At 44.4% G+C, this 24739-nt stretch overlaps 2 protein-coding genes and 1 long non-coding RNA gene across 7 annotated transcripts in view; 1 reads left to right on the forward strand and 2 right to left on the reverse strand.

The window, feature by feature from the left end:
- LOC104909933 (rho GTPase-activating protein 32-like) overlaps positions 1–2800 on the forward strand; it is a 5675-nt gene extending 2875 nt beyond the window's left edge. The window contains exons 2-5 of the mRNA XM_010707771.3: positions 14–159; positions 650–851; positions 1653–1798; positions 2275–2800. Of these exons, the coding sequence (XP_010706073.2) occupies positions 14–159; positions 650–851; positions 1653–1798; positions 2275–2702 (922 nt within the window). The 3' untranslated portion in view covers positions 2703–2800. The remainder of the gene's footprint in view (positions 1–13; positions 160–649; positions 852–1652; positions 1799–2274) is intronic.
- A 157-nt stretch (positions 2801–2957) lies between these two features.
- Positions 2958–12468, reverse strand: LOC116216355. Its single transcript, XR_004158982.1, has 3 exons — positions 10908–12468; positions 5366–5544; positions 2958–4295 (listed from the first exon to the last, which is right to left on the reverse strand). It is a non-coding gene; the product is annotated as an uncharacterized LOC116216355 (long non-coding RNA).
- Positions 12469–13411: 943 nt separating this feature from the next.
- Positions 13412–24739, reverse strand: part of LOC100543126 (SWI/SNF-related matrix-associated actin-dependent regulator of chromatin subfamily D member 3) — an 87556-nt gene continuing 76228 nt past the window's right edge. For all 5 annotated transcript variants that reach the window (XM_010707773.3, XM_019613191.2, XM_010707772.3 and 2 more), the window contains 3 exons: positions 18328–18450; positions 17513–17614; positions 13412–17414 (listed from right to left, as the gene is read on the reverse strand). In XM_010707773.3, the coding sequence (XP_010706075.1) occupies positions 17361–17414; positions 17513–17614; positions 18328–18450 (279 nt within the window). In that variant the 3' untranslated portion in view covers positions 13412–17360. The remainder of the gene's footprint in view (positions 17415–17512; positions 17615–18327; positions 18451–24739) is intronic.

The raw sequence follows: 24739 nt of genomic DNA on the forward strand, positions 1-24739 counted from the left end.
GCCTTTTGTACAGATCACAGCAGAACGAGTCTGCCTGCGCCAGCGGGAGAGCTGCCTGCATGGAACTGCAGACGCAGTCGGCTGTGGTGGAGTTCATCATCAACCACACGGACGTCCTCTTCCGCTCCAAATCCGGATCCGACGTCGCAGGTGGAGCAGGTGAGTGTCTTCCTGCATGAGCTTGATCTTGATCAGACACCTTGATCAAATGCAGGCCTTCTCCACGATCTTTGGAATACGCTTCTCCTGTCGAGGGGACAGCAGACTTCTGGGCTTAGGTTAGAGTACGGCATCCTGTTGCTGGATGCTGAGAATGTGCAGGCCCAAACTTTACAAGGAGAAAACCGTCACCGTCATTATGATGTTGTGCACGCAGGTGAAGCTTGATGAACGTGTGGCAGCGAAGCTCTCTGAGTTCTCTGCCCCCGTTTTCTAGGGATTTGGTCTGCCTGTTTCGATACAGTGAGCTGCTCTTCATTACGACCGTGTCCTTTACCATTAACACACCTCTGACCCCGTGGCTATTTTGAGCTCCTCTTCTTCCAGTGGCTCGGATAAGCAAGTCTGGGAAAAATGCAGCACCTCCCCCAGAACTGTGATCTGGGGCCGCTTTCTGATCCTCGCTCTTACCTGTGGTTTTCCCTTACAGGGCCCAGTTCTCTCTCAGGGCCCAAGTCTGTGTGGGTGTCTTCTCCTGCCACAGAGCTGCTCACCCTGGAGGAGGCACAGGCATGGAGGCGAGGCCACAGCAGCTCTCCTGTCGTGACGCAGAGCAGGGACATAGAAGTGGAAGGGGGCCCCGCAGCTGTGCAGGGCAAATTCCACACAATTCTCGACTTTCCATCTGAAAGGTAAAGAGGATTTTGTTTTCCAGCACCTATAATCACTGTTTGGGTGGGTTGTGTTTTTTGGACACCCCCCCCCACACACACTATTTCTCATGCCAAAACTTGCTGAAACAAAATGAAACTGATGGTGCCTGAAGTTTTGCCGTGAATCTCTACTCCCTTTGGACTCTGAGATTCAACTAACATCCAGGTGCCTGCCGGGCTCAGTTTAGCCTCACCACCTCCTTCCTTGCTGGGCAGGCAGTCACGAGATGTAGAAAGCCACGCTGATGTCTACCCTGGCCTGTGCTGGCTGTACCTGGACAGGTTGGGGTTTCCCACATTTCAGGGCCTCATGCCTGAAACCAATTCCAGTTCTCCTCTAAGCAGAGCTGTTGGTCAGAGCTGCTGGCACTAGAAACTAAACGTGGCAGGGAGATGGGGGCCGATGAGGTGTCAATGTCAGAGTCAGAGATGCTTTGGAACTTCCCTTATGGCTGCACGGTTCCTCAGAAAGCACTTATCCCTGCCAGCTCAATCAAAGCCATCCCTTAGATGCTGTCCTGTACAGCTGTGGAGCCTTTGCTCACGTGCTCTGTATCTTGCTTGACACAGCTTAGGGGAATTTAGCCAGCAAGGCTTCAGGGCTGAGCTATAGGAATGGAACCATCCTCAACTGCTTGAAAGGGAGCGAGTTTCTAAGTTGTGTTTGAGCAGAAACCAGGCGGTGCCAGGAACAAGCAGCTGTTGGCAAGAGCTCAGTGCAGCTCCTCCCTCACCCTGCACCACGCACGACTCACACCATTCCCTGTTTCCTCTCTCCAGACAAAGTCCAGCCGGCAAGATGAAGGAATCACCGGCTGGCTCTGGGTGTTCCTGCTTCAGCCTAAGAAAACCATCCTCTGTGGCCAAACGCCAACTGCAGTGCCGTCCCAGGGAGCCCTCAGAGACAGAAGTTATAGTTTTGGCAGGTAAGGGTGCAAATCCAGCTTCCACACCTTGCTTTTCAGCAACAAAGAATTCATGCTGTCAGTGGGCATGTATCTCCCTCTAGCGTTCCAGCCTGTACCTAACAGCTTCAGTTAACTCCTGTCTTTCCCAAATGAGTCTCTTGTTAAGTCAAGATCTGGACCTGCACAAGGATCGCTTTCAAGACAGTGGCACTGTTGCTAGAAGCCCATTTGCTTCTTTCCACCATCACTACTACTTTCACAATTCAGCCTGTCATTGTCTTGTTTTTGTTTCCCTAGGGGGCTGAGGAGACTATGAGATTCTTTGCTCAGCTGACAGCACAGACTTAACAGCTATTGCTGACTCCATTCCTTGTTGTTGTTTAGAGTTGGCCAGGGAGCATCTCGCATGCTGCTTAAAGCTTACTTGACAGACCACACCAAGACTGTGCTTGGACAGTGACAGTTTAGCACTAACCCCTGTGTATCCTTCCTAGGTGAATCGAGCCCTTGTCAACCCAGAAGATCCAGAGCAAGTAGCGATGGTGCGCTGTGTGCTTCCCTGAATGGAGAGCTCTTAGGAAGCACGAATCGCTGCGGTTCCGATGACAGCCTTCCACAGACCAACAGCGATGGAGAGAAGGAGCTCATCCAAGTTCATGCCCTCATTTCTCCCAGCTCTGCTGAAGATGCTGACCCGAGCCAGCCAGCCAGTGCAGTCACCAGCCTGGACTGTGACCCAGCGCCTCTGCAGTGTAGCCCAGCCCAAGCACAACCCGGGTGCCCCGACAGCAGCACCTCCATGGGGGAGCAGGTCAGCATCAGGGAGGAGAAGCCGAGCCTCATGGAGGGGGACTTAGAATCAGGCCTCCAGCCCCAGGCACTGGGCAGCAGCACTGAGAGCTCTGAGCCACTCTCTTCATGACAAGAGAGGATGAGTTCCATCTTTACCCTGGACCTCTCACACCGTCCAATCTTTTATATAATAATAAAAGCACACTCATGCTCAATCAACACCTTGACTGCCTTCCAAGTCTTCATTCACAGAGATTGGGATGAATGCAACAAACAGCAAGGCACCCCAGCTTGCAAGGCGATGGCTGTGGGGTGCATGCAGCAGAGCTCTGCGTTTGTTCCTGTTTTGTCTGGCTTTGAGCTGCCTGCAGCAAGAGCTCTGCTATCATCTAGGATGGTAGCAAATACTCTCTAGCATCCTGGATGCTGCTCATGATAACCCCAAGCTTCCTAGCAGTGGCTTTGTGATGCTTTTCAGGGTTTTTTTGATGCATTTCAATGCCTCAGCTGCTTCCTAACACCTCTCTTCTCCAGCCGTGTTTATTCCTGGCTCCCACTTAGGAGCTGGCCGTGCAGATCATCTCCACACCTGTCATCACTGCGCTGTAGCAGGAGGAGCTCACCCTGACCAATGTCAGGCAGTACTGCTTGGTCTGTAGGTCCACAGCCGCCACCTCACCTCTTCAGATACAGTTTCTCAGGCAAGTCCTGCTTCTCTGGTTTCTGTAGATTAAATCCAAAGCCCTTCTTGATACTATGATGAGCAAACCACACTATTTTCCAAATTACATCAAAATTTCCTTTCCCCTGCTTCACTTCCTTCTTCCCTTTCCAGCTTCTAACGAAGGAGAGATGAGTTTTGGGTGTAGCACAGCAGCAGTCAGGGTAACATAAAGGTGCTGCATCCAACACAGCATTTCTCCAGGGGCTGCTGAAGGCAGGAGCGCAATACAGCACCATTCCTCGTACAGTAACGTCTGTGAGTTTTAACCATTTGAGTACTGCATCATCCCCAGCAAGTCAGTGCTTTGCCACCTCAACCTGACTTTCACGCTTTCTGGACTGAGTGTAACTATGTTGCCATGGAGACAAATGCTTCCTATCGCATCCTCAATTCTTGCAGCCAGCACCTGGAGAAGAACAATCAAGCAGTAAAACCTTTTGCTCACCTTGCAGCACGCAAATACTACAAAAGCAGAAACTACCCTGGATGCTCTGGGTCTGCAAGATTGCACAGATGTGAGAGGCGGATTGTGTTTTTGCAGTGAAGTTTCCAGTCTTTCCACCCGTTACTGCAATAATGAATAATCTTTGCTGCTATCACTATGATCTTTATCTAACAAGGAATCTTTAACTTTAAGCATTTCTCACACAAGGAAATAGGCAAGGGGCATCCTGGGTTGGAAGCAGGGGGAGCACTGCTGAGCCGGCTGTCCAAGAACCGACCGCTCACCTGCACCCTCGCGGGTGGCACAAACGCGTCCTATTGGTCTTCTGGCGCATGCGCACTACTGCCTAGAGGTCTAAGCGGAAGACTGGTGGATTAGCTGCGCAGAGCGACGAGAACATACACGCGCCACGGCGGTGCGCATGCGTCCTGCTGCCTGCGGCACCAAACATAGGCGGCCGCACTTCCTCAGCTTGACCACGCAGTGGCAGCAGAGACCGCGGAAACAGCTGCTCCGATCGGAGTGACGCGAGCCCGCAGTGCCGCCCGTTCTCTCTTTGCATGACGGGAGAAAAAACACGAAGTTAAAAAGGGGGAGGGGTGGTGAGGAGACTGAGAAAACTAAGATAAACTTCTCTTATATCTGTAAAAAAATGATCGAATCGAATTGATACTGTCATGCTTTTTTATATTTATTTTCCCCGTGTGAATTAGATTGTTTTAAAACATCCACACACCACAATCTAACTACTGAGCAAATTTAATGGAAATGTAATTAAGGTGCATTAGCAGAAAGCACAGGGCCATATTAGTTTTCTCTCAGCCTGTCTTGTTCATATTTTAGTATCTTTGTTTACAAATGCCTTTAATGCACTCCAAGTTTTATTCTCTGATTTTTTTTAAATGCAGTAAAATGGGCAGTTTTGGCCCTAGCAAATCTAAATGCAGTCACTGCACAAAGAGGCAGCTTTGAGTTTCACATGGGCCATTAAATTATTTCCACAAAGATTTAGGAAATCTGCAGTTTTCAATAATTTTTTTATTCTTCTTCCCCCACCCTCACCCCCTCCCCCCCCCCCCCACTTTCATTTTTGAAACACTTGACCCAGACCCCAGCCCACATAAGAGCTGTGAAGATAACTGTATTAACCTCCAGTGGAACTCTAATCCTAACCCTTACCCTGATTCTGAAATCGTTGCCAACTCCAAACGTAGCAATAAAAATCATGCTATAAGTTTGTAGCAAAAGGAAAATTAACCCTGACCATTATCCAAAAACAATCATTCAAGTAACAGTAATCTTAACCCTAAAAGTCATGTTAATCGTAACCCTGGTGACTCTAAAACAATTCTACTAGGCCACTGTAAACATGCCCTGAGAAAGACCCAGAGAAGTCACCATAAAAGTAATGCTAATGGTAACGTCAGTCCTTAGGCTGACTGACCTCGGTGCTGACAGGATGCTAACAATAATCCAAATGGTCCTAAAAATGCAGGTCTCATGACAGTGGCGCTGCCTGCTCCTGCTGGGCACCTGTTAAACGCGGGCTGCTGCCCTGCGGCCCATCCTGGCACCGGTTGTGGATGGAAGAACTGACAACAGATTGCTTGATATCAAAACTGACCAGTGGATACTGACAAGCCTTGGGTGGCCCGGACGGAATCTCAGAGCCAGGAATGGAAGCTGTTACTGCTGTTTCTACTGAGAGTTGCTCAGCTGTTTCACGTAGCTCTGTTAATCATTCCAAGCCATCTTCGGCTTTGCTGCACGCTTCTGTCCCATTGATACCAGCTCTTTCATCACCTGGAAAAAAAACCTGACAATATGAATTCAATTATTTTTATTACTTATTTACAGATATTCACAAGGAGTTAGCACAAGTTTGCTGGATTTGGAGAAGTTTTCCTTTGTTTGCTTTGATTCATTTTTTCCTCCTTTTTTTCCCCCCCTTCTCTCCTCTTCTATCTTTGTGTTCTTCCCCTGTAACCAAAAGAGAATGGATCACCAGAGTCTGTGCTGTGCTGTTCCTTCTGCTTTAACAAATGTTACATCCTGTTTGCTCCTGCCCTGGTCTCAAGAAAGACATTTGGGATCCTCACTATTTGTAAAGGAATGCCATCATAAGCTTTTTTTTCCCCCACTATAAGAGACTATTACACTTAGATTCCAGACTTCTCTGACAGGTTAAATACATAATACTTATTTACTTAAGAGCACTGTGTTAGTAGTAACAATGTACAAAGATACTAAATTATGCTTGCAGTATTTACAGAAAATACCCTCTGGTCAGTTACTGAGCCATCACTCTCTATGTAGTTAATTATCTATAAGGTGTATGTATCTTACTTAGCTTTATAATTAACAGCAGCTTTAAATTCAGTATTAAACAAAACCTAACTGTTAGCATAGAAATTTTGTTCAGCAGCATGGGACTGAACCAAAGCCTCTAGTAAATATGGGAAGAGCTGTGACTAGTTTCAGTACTGCAAGATTGAAGCCAACAAAACAGGCCTGCCTGGCACAACCATATACAACAATATTTATTTCAACAATGAGCAACAGAAGTCCAGCCAAATTCCAGTCTCTATTCAGACAATCGAAGTTTTGTCAATATAAAGAGATGGTTTTAATATACTGATACATGACAGAACAATGTCAGATCTTCCAAGTTACATGCAAAGATAGTGGTAGGAAAATAAATGCATACGCATTAGAGGGTTTAAAAAAAATGTTTTAGAAAATGAGGCTACATACCAGGAACCTATTATTTCCTGTAGGAAAATATCACAGGAATTTCCTCCTATGTTTCAGATCTCACTGTGACAAGCTGAACAGAATGGAAACCCATTTAAAATAGACAGTTAAGACATCTGTTCCAAACATTCTGTGTAACACTATTTTCTCCTGAATTAAGACATAATGAGTAGAATTACACAAAAAGAAACACACTGCCAAAACAGGAAAAAGAAAGATTATTAAAGAGTTTATTAAACAACTCCACTATTTGGAAATAAGGCAGTTTTAATTAAAAAAAAAACCCACACCCTACTTTGGTCAGGAAAAAGTGAAGAGGAAGAACCACAGAATCATGGAATGTCACCCGCTGGTCCATCAGCCATGCCTTCCACATGCTTTGCATGTTTTTTCCTTTTGCATGTTTTATGAGCAGTGTATATGCTCTGTGGCTGAGTGTGTCACCCTGCGTTCGCACTTCACCTTGTGGGATCACTTTCAAGGCTTTTGTCAGAGAGAAGTTAACAGAAAATACTTGGTTCCCTGCATATTTGCAGCTTTTACTGATGCCCGGAGAGGGTATTCGTGTTTATTGATGGGCAGGATGAGCAGAAAGCAAAGAAAATAGGGAATAGTGATGGGCACTGGGGCAGAAATGGAATCAGAAAAAACAGGGACAGGAGAAAGGACAGGGGCAGAGCAAGAGAGAGAAACAGGACAGGCAGAACAAAGAGAAAAGGAAAGAGACAAGGATGAGGAGCAGCGGGGCAGAGGGACAGGAGAAGAAAAAACAGCGATGGGCTGCAGGACCAAGATGGGTGAATTTACAGATTACAACAAAGAACAACAAAACAGCATCAACAACACACACAAAGATTTTAAAAAGAGTTACTAAACGGTCTGATATAGGTTAGTTTGCTCTAAGGGGAGAGGTCTTCTGTTAATTAGTTCCAAGAAAACGTTAATGAGTTTGAGAAAATATTGAGCATATGCATGAAATTCTGGGGAAAAATGTGTGTATGAATGAGCACAACCAATAAATGTAATCTGCACATGAGCAGAAGTGCATACGTTGGGTGGAGCAATCCTGTATGTACCCAGCACTGCAGCAGGTGAATACCTGCTTGATGCAACCCCTTGGAGCGTGAGGTTAATCTACCAATTCTTGGAATCAGGAGGAATGGGACAGAGGAGGGAGAACTTAAGCAGGCCATACAGACAAAGAGATAGACATGCAACGAAAATGGAAAAGAACAGCAGCAAGCAGCAGCTCGTGCAGCAAGAGACACAAACAGGCATAAATTGAAAGGAAAAAAAAAAAAGCCGACACGACTGTAAGAGAGAACAGAGAGAGAGTGGAACAGACATTGGGATGAACAGGCAAACAGAAAAAATGTGCCAAAGAGCTGACAAAGGGATCGATGGGCAGCACTAAGAGAGGTGCACAGCTCAGGGCAAAGAGAAGGGAAAAGGGAAAAAGCAGAGATGGGATGCAGGACTAACACAGAGGAAGAGAAGAAAGAATCAAACAGGCTCCACCAGCACCACATCCCAGCCTCGGGGCAAACCCTTACCCAGAGAGGTAATCCGTCCTCAGCAGCACCCTCACTGCTGCAGCAGGGGCTCCTCCAGCCCCAGCTGCACTCCTTCAGGAACACAGGGCCACCACTTCACAGCACTGTCCCCTCCCCACACAGACCCCACTATGGAGCCTGTGCCCCTGGACACAGCATGCAGTTGTTTCACACTGATGGGTAGGCTAAGCACTACCACACTGCTCTCTCTTTCTCTCCCCGAAAAGACATGGAGAAAAAAATGAAAAAAGTCCCAAAGATTGAGGTAAGGACAGGAAAATCACTCACCAGTTACACAGTCAAAACAGAGTCAGTACAGGGAGATAATATAATTTATTGCCTACTAATAAAAGACTAGAATAGTAAGAACCAGAAGCCAACTAAATAACCCCCATTTACCTTTTTCTATTTCCTCCCTCCATGCTGCACAGGGAAACGGGGAACAGATTGGCATTCAGTCCATAATGCTTGGTCTTTGGTACTCCTTCCTCTTCACTCCCTTTACCTAATCCTGTGTGAGGTCCCTCCCATGAGTTGCCATCCTCCCCACAGACTGCAGTTCTTCAAGAACTGCTTCAGTATGGGGCTGTACCATGGAACTCCAGCATGGAATTCCCCACAGTGGGCAGCTCCCACCAAACCTCATGCTCCAAGGGCTCCTCTCCAAAGGCTGATATTCTAGCCCACGGTCTGTTCCTGTGTAGGCTCTCCATTGGCTGCACCATGGTCCTCTGCACAGGCTTGCAGCACGGAGATCTGCTCTGCAGAGGGATGGCCTGCTACACAACCCACCTCCACACACTGCAAGGGACCTCCTGCTCCAGTGCCTGGGGCACCACTTTCCCGTTCTTTTTCACCATGTCGTTGCTCCCCACATTTTCTCACTCTTCTTTCTCAGCTGCTGCTGTGCAGTACTTCTTTCCTTTCTTCAGTGTACTCTCATGGAGATGTGACCAGCATCACTCATTGTTTCAGCCCTGGCCAGCAGCAGGTCCCTTTCAGAGCTGCCTGAACCAGCTCTTATCTAGCATGGGGCAGCTTCTGAACCCCCTATAAGGGCCACTCCTGCAGCACCCCCCTACCAAAATTTTGCTATATAAACTTGATACAAATGATAGCTGCTCTCCCAGTGCAAAAGGACTACAAACACAGCCAGTAGTGCAGGCAGAAATGCAACTCTGTATTAAGACATGCACATAATCCCAGGAGGGACACTGCCCGTATGCTCTCCCTTCCTCCGGTGCACTACAGCACTCAGTTCTGGAGCAGCTTTCTTTCATCCATCTCATAGAGAGCAGTTGCCTCCTTAAAGCCATCAACTGCAGAGCAGAGGAGGAGGAAAACTATGGAAAAGGTTGGAGGTCAGAAGCAGAAAAGAAATGGATAGCCAGTGGATGTCATGGCTGTATGATTTTTGGTTATTGGTATTCCATATCATAGCATGATGTAGTCCAATGGGAGTTAAAGAGTTAATGCTCAAGTTCTGGGTACCTGTCCCAGAAGAGAAGAACTGCAAACCACAGAGGACTTTGCACTATTTGTGCTATCGTTTCTCTTGATCAAGGAAGAAATAAAACTGGCAGTCACAAGACACCCCTTCCTCCCCCATGCTTCTTTTCCCTTTTGATCCCGACATAGAACCATAGAATCACAAGGTTGGAAAGATCATCCAGTCCAACCATCCTCCCATCACCGCTGCTACCACAAGCACTAAACCAGATCTCGCAGCTCTTCATCCAGACACCTCTTGAACACTTCCAGAGATGGTGACTCCACCACCTCCCTGGGCAGCCATTCCAGTGCCTGACCACACTCTGAGAGAAGTTTTTCCCTATGCCTAATCTAAACCTCCTTCTCTGGTACAACTTGCAGCCATTTCCTCAGGTCCTGTTTGTTGCCTGGGAGAAGAGGCCAAACCCCTCCTCATCACAACCCCCCTTCAGGAAGTTGCAGAGAGCAATAAGATCTGCTCTGAGCCTCCTCCAGAGGAAATAATCCCAGCTCCCTCAGCCACTCCTCTTAAAACCGCAGAAACTCCTGGGTAACCCCTTACTACACCCAGTTGTAGCAATGCTGTAGGGAAGGTAGGGAGCATGTAACAAGGCACAGCCCTGACTGACAAGGACAGGAGGCCCACCGCCTTACAATCGTCCATCTTTGCCCACATGGCAGCATTAGCCACCCTACAGTGAGAGCCTGTCGGTGCCACTCTACTGCATCTCCACAGACAGAATGCTCAGGAACTGCTCCAGCATCAGCAGTAACTCGGTGTGACACAGTGTCTGCAGATAGCCATGTACCTTCGTTGATATCTTGGGCTTACAAAACTACTCCTTGCCTTCCCAATTTAAATCTTAAATAAACCCTAACTCTTATCTTTAAGAATTCTTAACTAAACTTGCTCCCAAAATAAAGCCTAACTTGAACTCTACTCCTAATCCCAACTCTTTTCCTAAATTTAAGTTCCTTATAATCTGTCTGAATCCTTATCCCTTCAATTTAGGCACAAAATATCCATCACTGCAGTAAATAATCCTCGGTCATTTTTGTCTCATTTTGAAGCCTGCCTTGCATAGAGTATGGGAAATTGTTTTTCAAAGAATTATCAGATACAGATCTGCTTCACCAATTCCTTCCCACTATCACTTCTTGTCCTGCTTATAGAAAGTCACTTAATCCTAGATTACAAAAGTAAAGTAAGAAAGTATCAAATTGCTTCATGCTGTCCCAGGTGAAGTGATGTCTAAAGGCCTGGCATCTGCACAGATAAAAAAAACTGACTGTGACACTTGGCGTTACAGCTGGAAAGATGATCATGGTGAAAATGGGAAAAGAAACAAGCAGAGAAGGAATGCTCACCTGTAGCTGAAGATCTAGGTTTGCAGGAAAGACTTCAGAGGAGGGATCTCCAGAAAGAAACCCTTCCCCAGAAGGGGTCAGCCCTTAAATGGGGTGTAGGAGAGCTGCGGTCAGGCTCCACATTTCCTGTCCCACAGCTGAATTGCCTTCACCTGTGCTCCCATTGCTGACTCGGTCCTTTCCTCAGGTGATCAATCAGTGGTTCAGGCCATGACTCAACAGTTCCCGTGCAGTAGGCAAGATCAACCAAAACAGCATAAATGCACGGAGGAGCAGGATAGTGTTTCAAAGTTCAGTTGAGTGTTTGAAATGGTGGGTGATAACGACAGCATCCAGGTAGAATAGGTATGACATTTGGAAAGGGAGAAAACCTATAGAGATGTATGAAATGCATGGGGAAAAAGATGCCTGCAAAGGACACAGAAGACAGGATGATACAGACACGATGGCTGTCAGGTAGCAGTAAGAGGTGGCTGCTCCCTAAGGACAGGCAGCCAGCAGCAGAGCGTGGCAGCATGCCCGGCAGGGAAGAGGCTCCCCAACCAAGATCCAGCCCAGCAGTATCTGAACAAGGCAAGCAACGCAAACCGGGAGGTGGTAGTCATGCCCGGAGTCCAACTCTTCAGAAAAGCTCAAGATTACGAGGCACATCTAAAGTCAAACTTCAAAGTCAGCCTACCATAAGAAACAACAGGCCCTCACAGCAAAGAATAATTATAGCTAGGTAGGACACAATCACACCAGCAGTATAACCCGTACAGAAGCCAAGTGACCAGGCCTGAGTTTTTATTGAGCCCCTGGGTTAGAGGGCAGGATGTGGAGGTGGAAGCTGCGTATGAGGCTGGCGAGCGATGAAGACCTGTCAGTACGATGATGCTGTGCTGGGGGAAGGAAGACCAAAATAGTGGGTAGCAATTAATCTCAAATTTTAGAAGGCATACAGCATAAGTCTCCGCTTACGAAGACCGAAAAAATGCAGACATACATGAGCCAGGTGTCTAAGCTTGCAGTCTGGGCAGTGGAGCCTGGACAGCAAAGTAACTTAACCTGAACTAGTTTTGTTCAGCTGCTCAACTGCACCATGACCTAAAATGTGACTGCTCTGATAAGCTCTCCCTTGACTATGTCTTGAGCTGAACCCCACCACAATTTTTATAACAGATTTACTCTATCTAAATTTGTGTAACTTCTCCCTCACAGCTCCCCTTGCAAAGAGAACTCCCTGTGATCATCCTAATCTCTCTTTCCGTATTTATCCACATTCTTTGCATTGTACTCACCAATGGCTTTTTTCTCCAAGAAAATGAAGAAGTGACAGGAAACTAAACAGTAAATGTGCATTTCTCCTCTCAGATTCCCATGCAAAAGACAGCATGTCTTTTGCTGCTCCAAGACAAAGGGGGTAGAATGCATGGGACTATGGGACTTGTTATTACCACAAGACGCAATTGCTATTACTGCTACTTGCTTTTTCCTCCATTAGGAAGTGTGTAGCCATATTTTTTTCAAAATCAAAATTGATTTTTTTCTCATCTGCTGAGATTTCCTAGATAACTTTCCAGGTAGAACTATTCCAGGTCTATCTTTATAGATATTTGTGTTTTTTTTTCATACAGGCTGTTTGCTTTCTTCTCAAATTAAAGTTACTACTTCTGCTCCCAATTTCACCGAATTGCTGTAATAATTCTAGGCCTTCCTTTCCGCTTTCACCTTTTTTTCTTCTTTCTGCTTTCCACACACTCCACTTCTTTATGCTGTTCTTTCTTGACAGTCTGCTGGGCTCTTTAACCCCAAAACAAAACCTCCTTCATTGAGCTGGTGAACTGCAGCTTGTTCATCTCGTCAAGTATTTCTAATGTTTGTATAGAGGAAGGCTGGCTGTTGGCACAGCTTATTCCAGTTTCTTCTCAGCTTCCAGGCTCTAGATCCAGCCGTAAGTTTTTGTTCACTGATTGTAACTAACAACAAGAGCAAAGTATACATCAAAGGACCAAGCACGGAAGCCAGATTTCCCCAATATTAGGGATTTCTCATTGACGCTTTCGCATTTTGCAAATGGCAGCAGATGATGAAACTCATACATAAGAAAGACCTAAAGAGTAACAGTTCTCACTGTTGTCAAGCCATTAAAAGCCTGTGTTTGTACACCCTCTTTATGTGTGTGTTACATACAAGTAAGCAGAAACCTGAAAACTTGAGAATGTTGGAGTCTTTTATCAGGAGCAGAAAGAAACCAATTATACCAAGTTAGCCCTCTTAGCAGAGCCTGAGATCATCACCTCCTGCATCATATCTTCACCACGGATTGGGGTAAATGGCCCCACTTTGCTCAGTAGTCTCCAGGTCTCTGAGTGGTTTCACACAGAAAGTGATCTCTTCCTACTCCTTAGATAAAATTTTCTGTAGAGGAAACGTATGAAAAAGCTCCTATAACATTACTTATACCCAAAAGAAGTTTGCAAAAAAAGTTTTCTGTGTTAAAAGGCATAAGGTAAGCGCAAGAGTTACAAAGAAACAAAGCATTTATTGTTAAAAGCTTTTCTACCACTCACTCATCATCATACAGTGAAGACACAATGGCTACAGAATAGATGGAGTCTCTCTTCCATCTCCCCTTATGAATATATTTGCTCACACAAATTCACAGCTGTATTTTTTAAATGGAGTTCTTTTCTTCAGTGAGATTGGAAAAAGAGTTAATCGTACAGGATCTGGTAGAACAGATACATCCTATTAAACAACAGAGCAGTTACAGAAAGGACACCTCCTTCTTCAGGAAAAAAAAAAAAAAGTGTCTTCATTTCCCCTTCATCTCTTCGAGCTGCCATAAAAAGGGTTCTCAACACAAACAGGAAAAAAACTCAACACCTCACTACCGCTTTAGAAAAATGTGGACTTGTAGCATATAATACCAATACTTTCACCAGCTTCAGCAGAATAAATTCTATACAGTGTGATATAAAAAGCTGTCAACTGAAGCCACGCATGCACTAGAACAACTAGTGCTGGTAGTGGAGCAGCTAAATCCCCTTGACAGCAGCGGGAGAAGTTCTGACAGTGAGTCTCCAAAGTGATACGCAGAACACACGGCTGTGCCCTGCACATCCCTTTCTATACCAGTTGAGAATGACACTCACACCTGACCCTACATGGACACATATCCACATACACGCAAAATATACAAAACCACGTCAGCTGTGCTATTTTCAGCAATACTCTGCACATTATCCTGTGCTTTGTCTTAATGGCACTTCAGTGGCACTCTGCTTCCATTTTTTCCTTTCTTTTACAATCGTGGTATTCTTCTCTCTATCCTGGTATTTTTCTTCCACAATCAAACATTTGTTTTTCCCTTAGCTGTTATGCCAGCATTTCAGCTTCAAGATATATTTCCCTTTTATTGCATTCCAGAAATTGTCTTAACTCTGTCCTAATTTTGTGCTTTATTTTCTAACAATCTATATTATCACCTATAAATTAACTACTACTGTGCACAGATTTTATTTGCTCAATTTATTGTTGCAGTATGTGCATATTCGTATTGTACTGTGGTAGAAACCAAAGAAACCCCAAAATTTTCTCGCCTTTTTCTTTTTCAGCCAAAAAATACCATCATCTCGAGACTAAGGTGAATTTACTACTCAAAATCTGCTGCAATTACATGCCTGCTCATTACCATTAACTTCCATTTTTCCATGCCTAAGCTGCATTTGCTCCAGTTCCTCCCGGAATTGTTCCATTGCTTCTCCTCAAAGATAACGTCGCAGTTTTCCAGAACCAAGCCCTGGCTGCACCCCCGGGATGGATGACAGAGGCCCAAACTGCTTCTGCGCCCAGGACAAAAGTATCAAAATTTCAGATGTGTTTTAACCAAAAGGAAGATATCTGGCAACTAAGACTCATCATTGGTGAACAGTCTTTTTATGTGCAGTAGGAACATGGAGAGTAGAACCTAAGAATTTGGATTCTGGCTTGCCAGGCACCGACTCGTGCACAAGCACACGCGTGCCAGGCTCTCACGCGCTTCAGTACAGCTCTGGTGCTGAACAGGGCTGCAGCTTCCAGTGGTGCTGTTCTGGCTCCGCTGGGCAGCAGCAACACATGATTTACATTAATTTGCTCCAAAAAACCCATCCGCTTAATTAATTCTAAAGAGAGATTCTAGAAGTAGATTAGACTCAGTTATTTTGCCAGCTGTGGCACATAACTGGAATTTCTCTGAAGAAATATTTGCCACTCAAATGACAGTTATCTCAAAACCAAAAGCCCCTGGCAGATGGCATCTACCCCAGCTTCATGCCCTTCTCACAACCCTACTTATCTTTTTCTGAATTTATTATTCCTGGAGATCAAATGCATCCCTTGAATGTAGCTGCTCTGTTTACCACATACAGAAAATAATTTTACACGGGACAGCATGCACACAACTGACACAGCAGTGTAACAAATATGGAAGCACAGTAGCAGATGATCCTCACTGTTTTCCTTCATAATTTTTGCTTGTAGTGCAATTAGCAGAGTTCCTACAGCAAATAAGATTTAAAGTCATTAACTGTCTGACAACCTCTCAGCCCCTATCAAGACTCAGTTTAAGACTGCTGGATTTCAGGTTTTAGTGTAAAAAGGGCTTTTTAACTAAACTAAACTAAAATAAAATAAATTCAAACCAAGCCATTCCCAGGAAAAGGACTTGGGCAAAGAGGTACAGCTGTGCTTTTTTCACACCAATGTTTTTACACAGTGTTACTGCCAACAAATGACTGCAATCAAGCGTGAATTTTCTGAGACACCTCTGATCACAATGGACAGAGTGAAAGCCATGGCACTGGTAACATGTAAGCAGATGTATTCAGCGAAGCACTGGGAGGGAAGACTTGTGTCTTCTGTGACTGACAGAAGAAACTTTTACATTCAAATATGAAGGAATTGGCAAAGACAGCAGAAGAGGACTTTACTACAGCAAAATTAAATACTTAAAAGCTGCCTCCATTCCTTACCACACGTGAACTTTCATTCCAAGAAAGTGAAAGAAAGGAGATGAAGAGGAGCAGCCTAGAAGAGGATATTGAGTGCTACATCATCAGGACCCAGTTATACTTTGGCAGCTGCTTTTTGGACCAGAAATCATGTTGGTTCATTAATGACAAACTAATTTATGCAGTACAAAAAGCAGGATGGGGGAAGGATTTAATGAAGATGTCTCTGCTTCCAAGTCAATATGGTGTAATTCCCATTGTCTGAATTTGTCATGTATTTGCAAAGAAGGTGGTTTCCAAGGGGTATCTAAGGCTGACAGTGCTTCATAATTCAACAGCATCCTATGTAACCAACACAGAGTGAATGGGGGAACTGAATGATCCATAGGAAAAGGCAGTTTACCTATGACTGAAGAAGACCAATCCAGGGATTCTGTTAAGACTGTGAAGTAAAGAGAAAACTGCCACATTACACAAAGTTAAGTTTTTTGGATTCTGAACCAACTTAACAATTAGAGAACTTCTTTACAGTCTTGATCTCCAGTGGCACACAAAGAAAGAAATGTTTAAGTAATCTCCTATTTTGCCTATAGGCTTATTGTTAATATCTGCTGTGTTCAAGGCAGGTATCAGCAAAGCACCATTAGTTATTTGCATTTTCTCAGGTTGCCTTATTTCTTGCTTCAAATTCTGCTTTACTAACCCACTGACACTTGAGAATGCTTAAGAGGCTTTCATGCTGGAAAAAAATTTCTTCCTCTCAGTATAGCACATTGATCACACTCATGTGATATATCAATCTGTTTGCCTCTCATTGCACGGGCAGGGTAAATGGAGCGTGTTACAGTTTGCAAAATAAATGTCCTAAATGTACTTTATTCTTCCAGAGGAGCTTTTCATTTCAGGAATGAAAACTCTCCTAGTTTATTATTTTACATAGCATGATGGCTCCTTGCACTATAATGAAAGTTCTATTCAGGAATATAAAGCATTCCACAACTATCAGGACTGTCTTGTCTAATTCCAGAGAAGTTACTATTTGAGACTCTTAGGTAACACAGGATGAGAATTACCTTTATTTCTCTAAATCTGTAGTCTTTTATAACACTCAACTCAATTTCTCCCATCAATTCCATCTGTGATTCTATGCACAACCCATAAGGATTTGCTGCTTAGTGTCTGAACTTTCCACTAGAACTCAATGATGCAAGTTGATGAATTAATCTTTAATCTTCTTTAGCACTGACACCTGTATAAAGCATGGCAATCTTCTGCTATCTATGGCCTGGAATGCTTTGAGACACCCCCCACGGGCGGTGTTTTCAAGGGTCACTCTAAAGCTGGTGTTCTGACTGGTTTGTCGATGGTACATTCCCATCCAGTCAGGAAGCAGGTCCATGTGTAACAGTGAGCTAAGTAACACTGGGGAGTCCACTTGTTCTGTGGTCATGATGCCAATGTGATGTTTTAGCAATACTTATGTGTTGCGCACTCCCAGAGACTGTTCCAGTTCCTGTCGGCGCTGCTGAATCTGAAAGAAAAAGAGAAATTGTACAGTTCAGCAGATTCAATTGTTCAGTGACAGGAAGATTCACTTATGAGCCATTAGTGTGGCTAACTCCTTCATACCTTGCAGTAGAAATATCTGCTCACAGCCTCTTGAGACCATGGCTCATGATAAAATTCAGCTCTGCGTTCTTCTTCTGGATTTCCAACAACATCAGTCATCACCTGTGACAAAAATAAAAATACTTTTCACTATAGCTATTCTACCATGTAGAGAAATATTAGATTTACCTGGAGTCAAAACTTATCTGCACTGCTACATTAAAAATATTCAGGATTGACCTCTAAGCCCAAGGCAAATGGAAAATGAATGGCATGAGTAGCATGTGTGGTTACCACCAATACATGACGATAACAGGCAAATTGTGAACAGCTCCTAACCTTTGCTCCAGAGCAAGTAAGGAGTAATTCAGCTGCCCAAGATAAGTGCTACAGATCTCTAACATTTTAACAGCAGGGAGAACACCAAACAACTGCTCTATGTATGCAGCTACAGAAGCTCCACAACACCTTAGTTTGTAAGCTCTTCAAGCTGAAGGAATATTTGAACATTCTTTTAGATGTCTATTCCCCTTTCGAATATAAATAATAATCAGAATCTTAACAATAGATCTTTGGAAGATTATTTATTAACAAAGTAGATATTTATATTTGAAGGACAACTCATTAAAATAATTTCATGGCTTTATTGATATAACTGGTTTTGAGGTGATAGCCTAACTGATCTTTCCTGCATACTTTCTGCTCTGGGATAGCAGCATTACACTCATTGTCTACTTTTCCACCAATTTTCTATCCTGGATGTTTTGGCCACATATGTTGTACACATCTAACTATAGTTCTTACATTCTTGTCCCACTTTTCAAACTGTAGCTCACCTTAAGATCCCTACTTTGGGACCGGAGAAGGTCTTGGATGTATCCTTTGGGATCCTTGGAGAAACTCAGCATGAAATCACGTTGTATTTTTAGCTGATTTATGGATTCGATTGTCTCATGAATCTAAAAGAAAAAATAAGTTAGATGTTACTTAAATCCTCGCATGCTTCCACAATCCCAAGGCCAGCCCCACTAGTGTCTTGTGATTCTTGTAATGTGCAAAGGTGATAATTCTACACCAAAGACCCATGAAAGATCCCACTGAATTTTCCCTTCAAAGTAGGAGTTAACCCTCATCCTGAAATCACATCTTGGTTTCACGTGTATTTCTGCAATACAAGCACATTCTTCACTTCCTGCACTGAACTGCTGGATGGCACATATATACCACACTGAGGAGACAAGTCTTGCCCTAATGTAATGATTTCCTGTGTATAAGCAGTCTTTTCACCAAGTCAGAGATTTTTCGGTTAAGGTACTATATGAGTATGATTTTAAACACTGTCCAGTGCAAGAAAGCAGTTATTTCTCTGGTTAATCATCATTATACCTTCAATAATCTGTTGGGATGCTCGAGTTTTGTGCTAGTGATTGTCTAATCAAGTCCACGTCAAATAAACTTACATAACAGCCATGACTTCTAGATTTTTTCAGATGAGAAAGCCTACTGATGTCATTATGGCTCCAAAACTGAATGAGAAATTGGGAGTATGAAAGATATAGAAAATGAGTCATATTCTCAAAATGAGTATGAAATAAATGAACAATAACCAGCAGGGAAGAATGAAGACTCCAATGAAGAGTCAAGGACATATAATTATCCTGGATAACAGTATTAATTATGATGTACATGTACAAACAGAAACATTTTGTTACCTTGTTCACCAAAATTCTAGCTTGAAATTGTAAATTCATCTCTTTAAATTTCTTGTATAAATCTATTTACCAAAACAGCTAATGTGGCCAGGCACAGAGGGAGAAGCATATTCGTCTTCTGATATAACTACGCCACCAAATCCTCTATTGTAGACACAACTGCGAAGTATGTTAACAGAAGAGAGCTGTTTTCAACTTAAAATACTCCTCATTTGGGAAAATGATGTAGCCATGCCAGAGGGAAATCTCCCATTGGCATGCAACAAGTTCCCTCTAGATGACTCTGTGGCAGCACAGCAACAAATGGTACAAACAGAAATACAGAAGTCAAGGCCTGCTTACCCAGAGGTGACCTCAGTAGCTACACTAATCATAGCTTGTGCTCTGCTGTAGCAAATGCTCAATAAAAGGTGTAAAGATGTCAAAAATGGGGAGCTGCACTGGAAACATTAATCCTCCAGGTTGGGAATTAACTGTCTGAGCAGCTGTTCTGCTGAAAATGATCTTTTACCAGAATCCATAGGACCTCTGGTGTTCAAACCACCTTTAAAACGGTACAAAGGCAATGGTTGCACATGGTTAGAAATCAACAGAAAATGGGCAGGAATATGTGACACAAATGATATCTGTTCCATTATATCACACCTTCTCTTCCCTTGCTCTGAGAAGCCACTTTTATTTCTCTCGTACCAAGCCAAATCAACCATTTACGCATGTCCTTGTACCAGCAGTCCTCCTGACAAGAATCCCTAACGCAGCCTGTGGAGCTCACCACTGCTGCGTAGTTCTCATTTGATAAACCAGGATGCAATTCTGCCAAACTGTTCCAAGTGATTTTTCTTCCACTCATTTTCTACTGTTGCTGTCAGTGCAGCGAGCTGCTCTGCAACAGTGCATATACAGCACACATCTGAAATAGGAGATTCCCCTAACTTTCTCACGTATAAATTTAACAATACTTCACGACATCTCAATAAAAATTTATAGTCAAACAGATTATACAACTCTTGAATACATTAAAAAAGAGCAATGCTGAGCAGGAATTCTGAGTTTATTATCTCTGCAGATTTTATAGGAGGCACTCATTCTGGAAAATTAGCTAGGGCAGAACAACTATATCTGGACTTCTAAATATTTCTGCATTTGTAAGTTCTCTCTACAGTGAAAAGAGATCGTGACAGTACAGACACACAGCAGAGACCACAGAATAATTAATCTCAACCAAAAGCAGACATTGCTATCTGATCAGTTGCACTGTGTGTATACAGTGTAAAAGAGATTTAAAATTGTTCAAGGACTAAATGCAATGCAGAGTATCTACTTGGCCAGATAGTCCCAACATTTTAGCTTCTTTTTCTTCTTCCTCCACAATAAAAATGTAAGCACCCTGTTCAGCTCACTTGGAAGTTGTGTTAATGTTACCAGCCCAGCTGGTCCCAAAGTCTTTGGTTCACTCATCTCTGTTCGTACTCTGCAAAAGACTGCTTCCTTCAACCTATCCAAATATTAACTCAATTCTTCACCTCCTTCTCTTTCTTATCAGCATAAATCAAAAGCAAATTATTTTTCCTCACCAATTATCACCACTATTAAAACCTCAATTAATGCCTGTCCTTGAGACTCTTATAGCTCAAAACATGCCATCCATATTTTAAACTACAGCATTAACCTTTCTTTGCTCATTACACATGCTGTATTTCTCTACTTTCCTTGCATCTTACTCCATCCCATCTCCTGCCTATTCAGGCTCGTATTTCTTACTCCACTATCTTATAAAGCTATCTTGTATCATCACCACAGTCTTGCGGTGTCTTTAGGCACCTCTGCCTAATATTCATGTACAGGTAACAAGTTAGATTTTTATTTTCAACAGTCAGTGAGAGAAATTTATTATTTCTCATTGACCTGCTTAGAGTCTACTTCAGATAAGATTACTTTATGTCATAGAGTCACCACAGAGAATGGTTTGGGTTGGAAGGGACCTTTAAGATCATCTAGTCCCAACCCCTCCTATAGACAGGGACACCTCCTGCTAGACCAGGCTGCTCAAAGCCCCGTCCAGCCTGGCCTTGATTGCCTTCCAAGATAAGGCATCCACAACCCTGCCAGGCAATCTGCGTCAGCCCCTCGCTACCCTCACAGTACTGAATTTCTCCTAATATCTAGTCTAAATCTACCCTCTTCCAGTTTAAAGCCATTTCCCATTATCTGTCACTACCTGCCCTTTTTTATTTTAAAGTCCTTCCCCAGCTTTCCTGCAGGCCCCCTTCAAGTACTGGAAGCCTTGTCTACTCCCAGCTAAAGAGCTCCAACTTTCTCAGTCCCATAAGGGAGGTGGATTCAATGGCCTGGCACATCAGAACCACAGAAATACAAGGCACTGGTGGACACTGGTGCACAGTGCACTCTGATGCCCTCGAGTCACAAAGGGACAAAATCAATTTATATTTCTGGGGTGACTGGGGGTTCCCAAGAGTTGACTGTGTTGGAGGCCTCCCTGGTAAAGACTGGCAAAAGCACCCTACTGTGACTGGCCCAGGGGCTGCCTGTATACTTGGTATGGATTACCGCAGAAGGGGATATTTTAAGGATCCCAAGGGGTACTGATGGGCCTTTGGGATAGCTGCTGTGGACACAGATGGTGTTGAGTAGCCGCCTGCTTTGCCTGGCCTGTCAGAAGATCCGTCTGTTGTGGGGTTGCTATGAGTAAAAGAGCAGCAGATACCAACTGCCACAAAAATGGTGCACGGACGGCAGCACCGCACCAACAGGGATTCCTTGCTCCCCCTTCATAAGCTGATTTGTCAGCTAGGGAGTCAGGGAGTGATCAGCAGAACCCACTCACTTTTTAACAGCCCCCCATGGCCGGTGCGAAAAGCCAGTGGAGAATGGAGGCTAACATGGACTACCGTGGCCTGAATGAGGTCACACCCCCACTGAGTGCTGCTGTGCCAGACGTGTTAGGACTCCAGTATGAACTGGAGTCAAAAGCAGACAAGTGGCATGCCACCACTGACATTGCTAACACCTTCTTTTCCATTGCTTTGGCCACAGAATGCAGGCCAGTCTGCCTTCACCTGGAGGGGCGTTCAGGATACATGGAACTGTTTGCCACAAGAGTGGAAACACAGCCCAACTATTTGCCATAGGTTGATCCAAGCTGCACTGGAAAAGGGCAGTGCTCCTGAGCACCTGCAGTACATTGATGACATTGTTGTGTGGGGCAATACAGCAGGGGAAGCTTTTGAGAAAGGAGAGCAAATAATCCAGATCCTTCTGCAAGCGGATTTTGCTACTAAGCAAAGCAAAGTGAAAGGACCTGCACAGGAAATTCAGTTCCTAGGTATGAAGTGGCAAGATGGATGTTGTCACACCCCAATGGATGTGATCAACAAAATCACTGCCATGTCTCTGCCCACTTATAAGAAAGAAATACAATCTTTTCTGGGTGTAGTGGGCTTTTGGAGAATGCACATCTCAAACTACAGCCTCACTGTAAGTCCCTTTTATCAGATGATGCGGAAGAATAATAATTTTATATGGGGCCCTGAGAAGCAGCAGGCTTTTGAGCAGATTAAACCGGAGATAGCCTGTGCCATGGACCTGGGGCCAGTATGAATGAGACAGGATGTAAAGAACATCCTCTACACTGCTGCTAGAGAGAAAGGTCCCACTTGGAGTCTGTGGGAAAGAACCTCAGGAGACACCCAAGACTGACCCCTGGGATTCTGGAGTAGAGTGTACAGGGGGTCCAAAGAGTGCTACACTCCAACTGAAAAGGAGATCCCAGCCATGTATGAGGGAGCTCGGGATGCTTCTGAAGTAGTTGGCACTGAAACGCAGCTCCTTCTGGCACCTCGACTGCCAGTGCTGAACTGGATGTTTAAGGGAAAGGTTCCCTCCACCCACCACACTACTGATGCCAGGAAGTGGATTACGCTGATTACACAACAGCGCGGATGGGAAACCTCAGCCGTCCAGGAATCTTAGATTATCTCAGGACTGGCCTGAAAGTAAAAAGTTTGGAACATCACCGGCAGAAGAGGTATCACATGGTAAAGAGGCCCCACTATACAATGAACTGCCAGAAAATGAAAAGAAATTTGCCCTGTTCATGGATGGATTGTGTCATATTGTGGGAAAGCATTGTAGATGGAGCCCCACACGACAAGTTGCAGAGGCCACTGAAGGAAAAGGAGAATCAAGTCAGTTTGCAGAGGTAAAGGCTGGCCTTAGATGTTGCTGAATGGGAAGAGGTGGCCAATGCTTTATACTGACTCATGGATGGTGGCAAATGCCTTATGGGGTGATTACAGCAGTGGGAACAAAACAACTGGCAGAGGAGGGGTAAACATATTTAGGCTGCTGAACTGTGGAAAAACATCGCTGCCCGAATAAAGGATGTGGTTGTAAAGGTGCACCATGTAGATGCCCATGTGCACATGGGCTACTGAAGAACAGCAAAATAACCATCAGGTAGACCAAGCTGCCAGGATTGAGGTGGCTCAAATAGACTTGGACTGACAACACAAGAAAGAACTATTTCTAGCTTGCTGGGCCCATGAGACCTCGGGCCATCAAGGAGGAGATGCAACATAAGTGGGCTAGAGACCGAGGGGTGGCCTTAATTATGGATGGTACTGCACAGGTTATTCATGACTGTGAAACATGTGCCACAGTTAAACAAGCCAAGAGGATGAAACCTCTCTGGGGGGAAGGATGATGGCGAAAGTATAAATGTGGGGAGGAGTGGCAGGTTGATTCTATCACCTTGCCACGATCTCGCAGTGGTAAGCGCTATGTGCTCACCATGGTGGAGGCAACCACTGAGTGGCCTGAAACATACGCAGTACCCCATGCTACTGCCCGAAACACCATATTGGGTCTGGAGAGGCAAACCCTGTGGTGACACAGCACCCCAGAAAGAATTGAGTCCAATAATGGGACTCATTTCAAAAATTTACTTGTGGATATTTGGGCCAAAGATCATGGTATTGAGTGGATTTATCATATCCCCTATCATGCACGAACTTCTGGCAAAATCAAATGATACAATGGATTGTTAAAATCCATGTTGAAAGCAATGGGTGGTGGAACATTTCAACACTGGGAGAAGCATTTGGCAGAAGCCACCTGGTTGGTCAACACTTGAGGATGGGTCAATCGAGATGGTCCGGCCTAATCCAGCTCTCTACATACTGCAGAGGGAGATAAGGTCCTTGTGGTACATGTAAAAAGCATGTTGGGAAAAGCAGTTTGGGTCTTCCCAGTTTCTGGAAAGGGCAAACCTTTGCGTGGAACTGTTTTTTCTCAGGGATCTGGATCACTTGGTGGGTGATGCAGAAAGATGGGGATGTTCAGTGTGTACCACAAGGGAATTTGATGCTGGGGGATGTATATATACACATCACAGAATCACAGAATGGCTAGGGTTAGAAGGGACCTCAAGGGTGATGAAGCTCCAACCCCCTGCCACATGCAGGGCCACCAACCTCCACATTTCATAGCAGCCCAGGCTGCCCAGGGCCCCCATCCA

Source organism: Meleagris gallopavo, chromosome 2, assembly GCF_000146605.3.
Source record: "Meleagris gallopavo isolate NT-WF06-2002-E0010 breed Aviagen turkey brand Nicholas breeding stock chromosome 2, Turkey_5.1, whole genome shotgun sequence".
Lineage (NCBI taxonomy): Eukaryota > Metazoa > Chordata > Aves > Galliformes > Phasianidae > Meleagris > Meleagris gallopavo.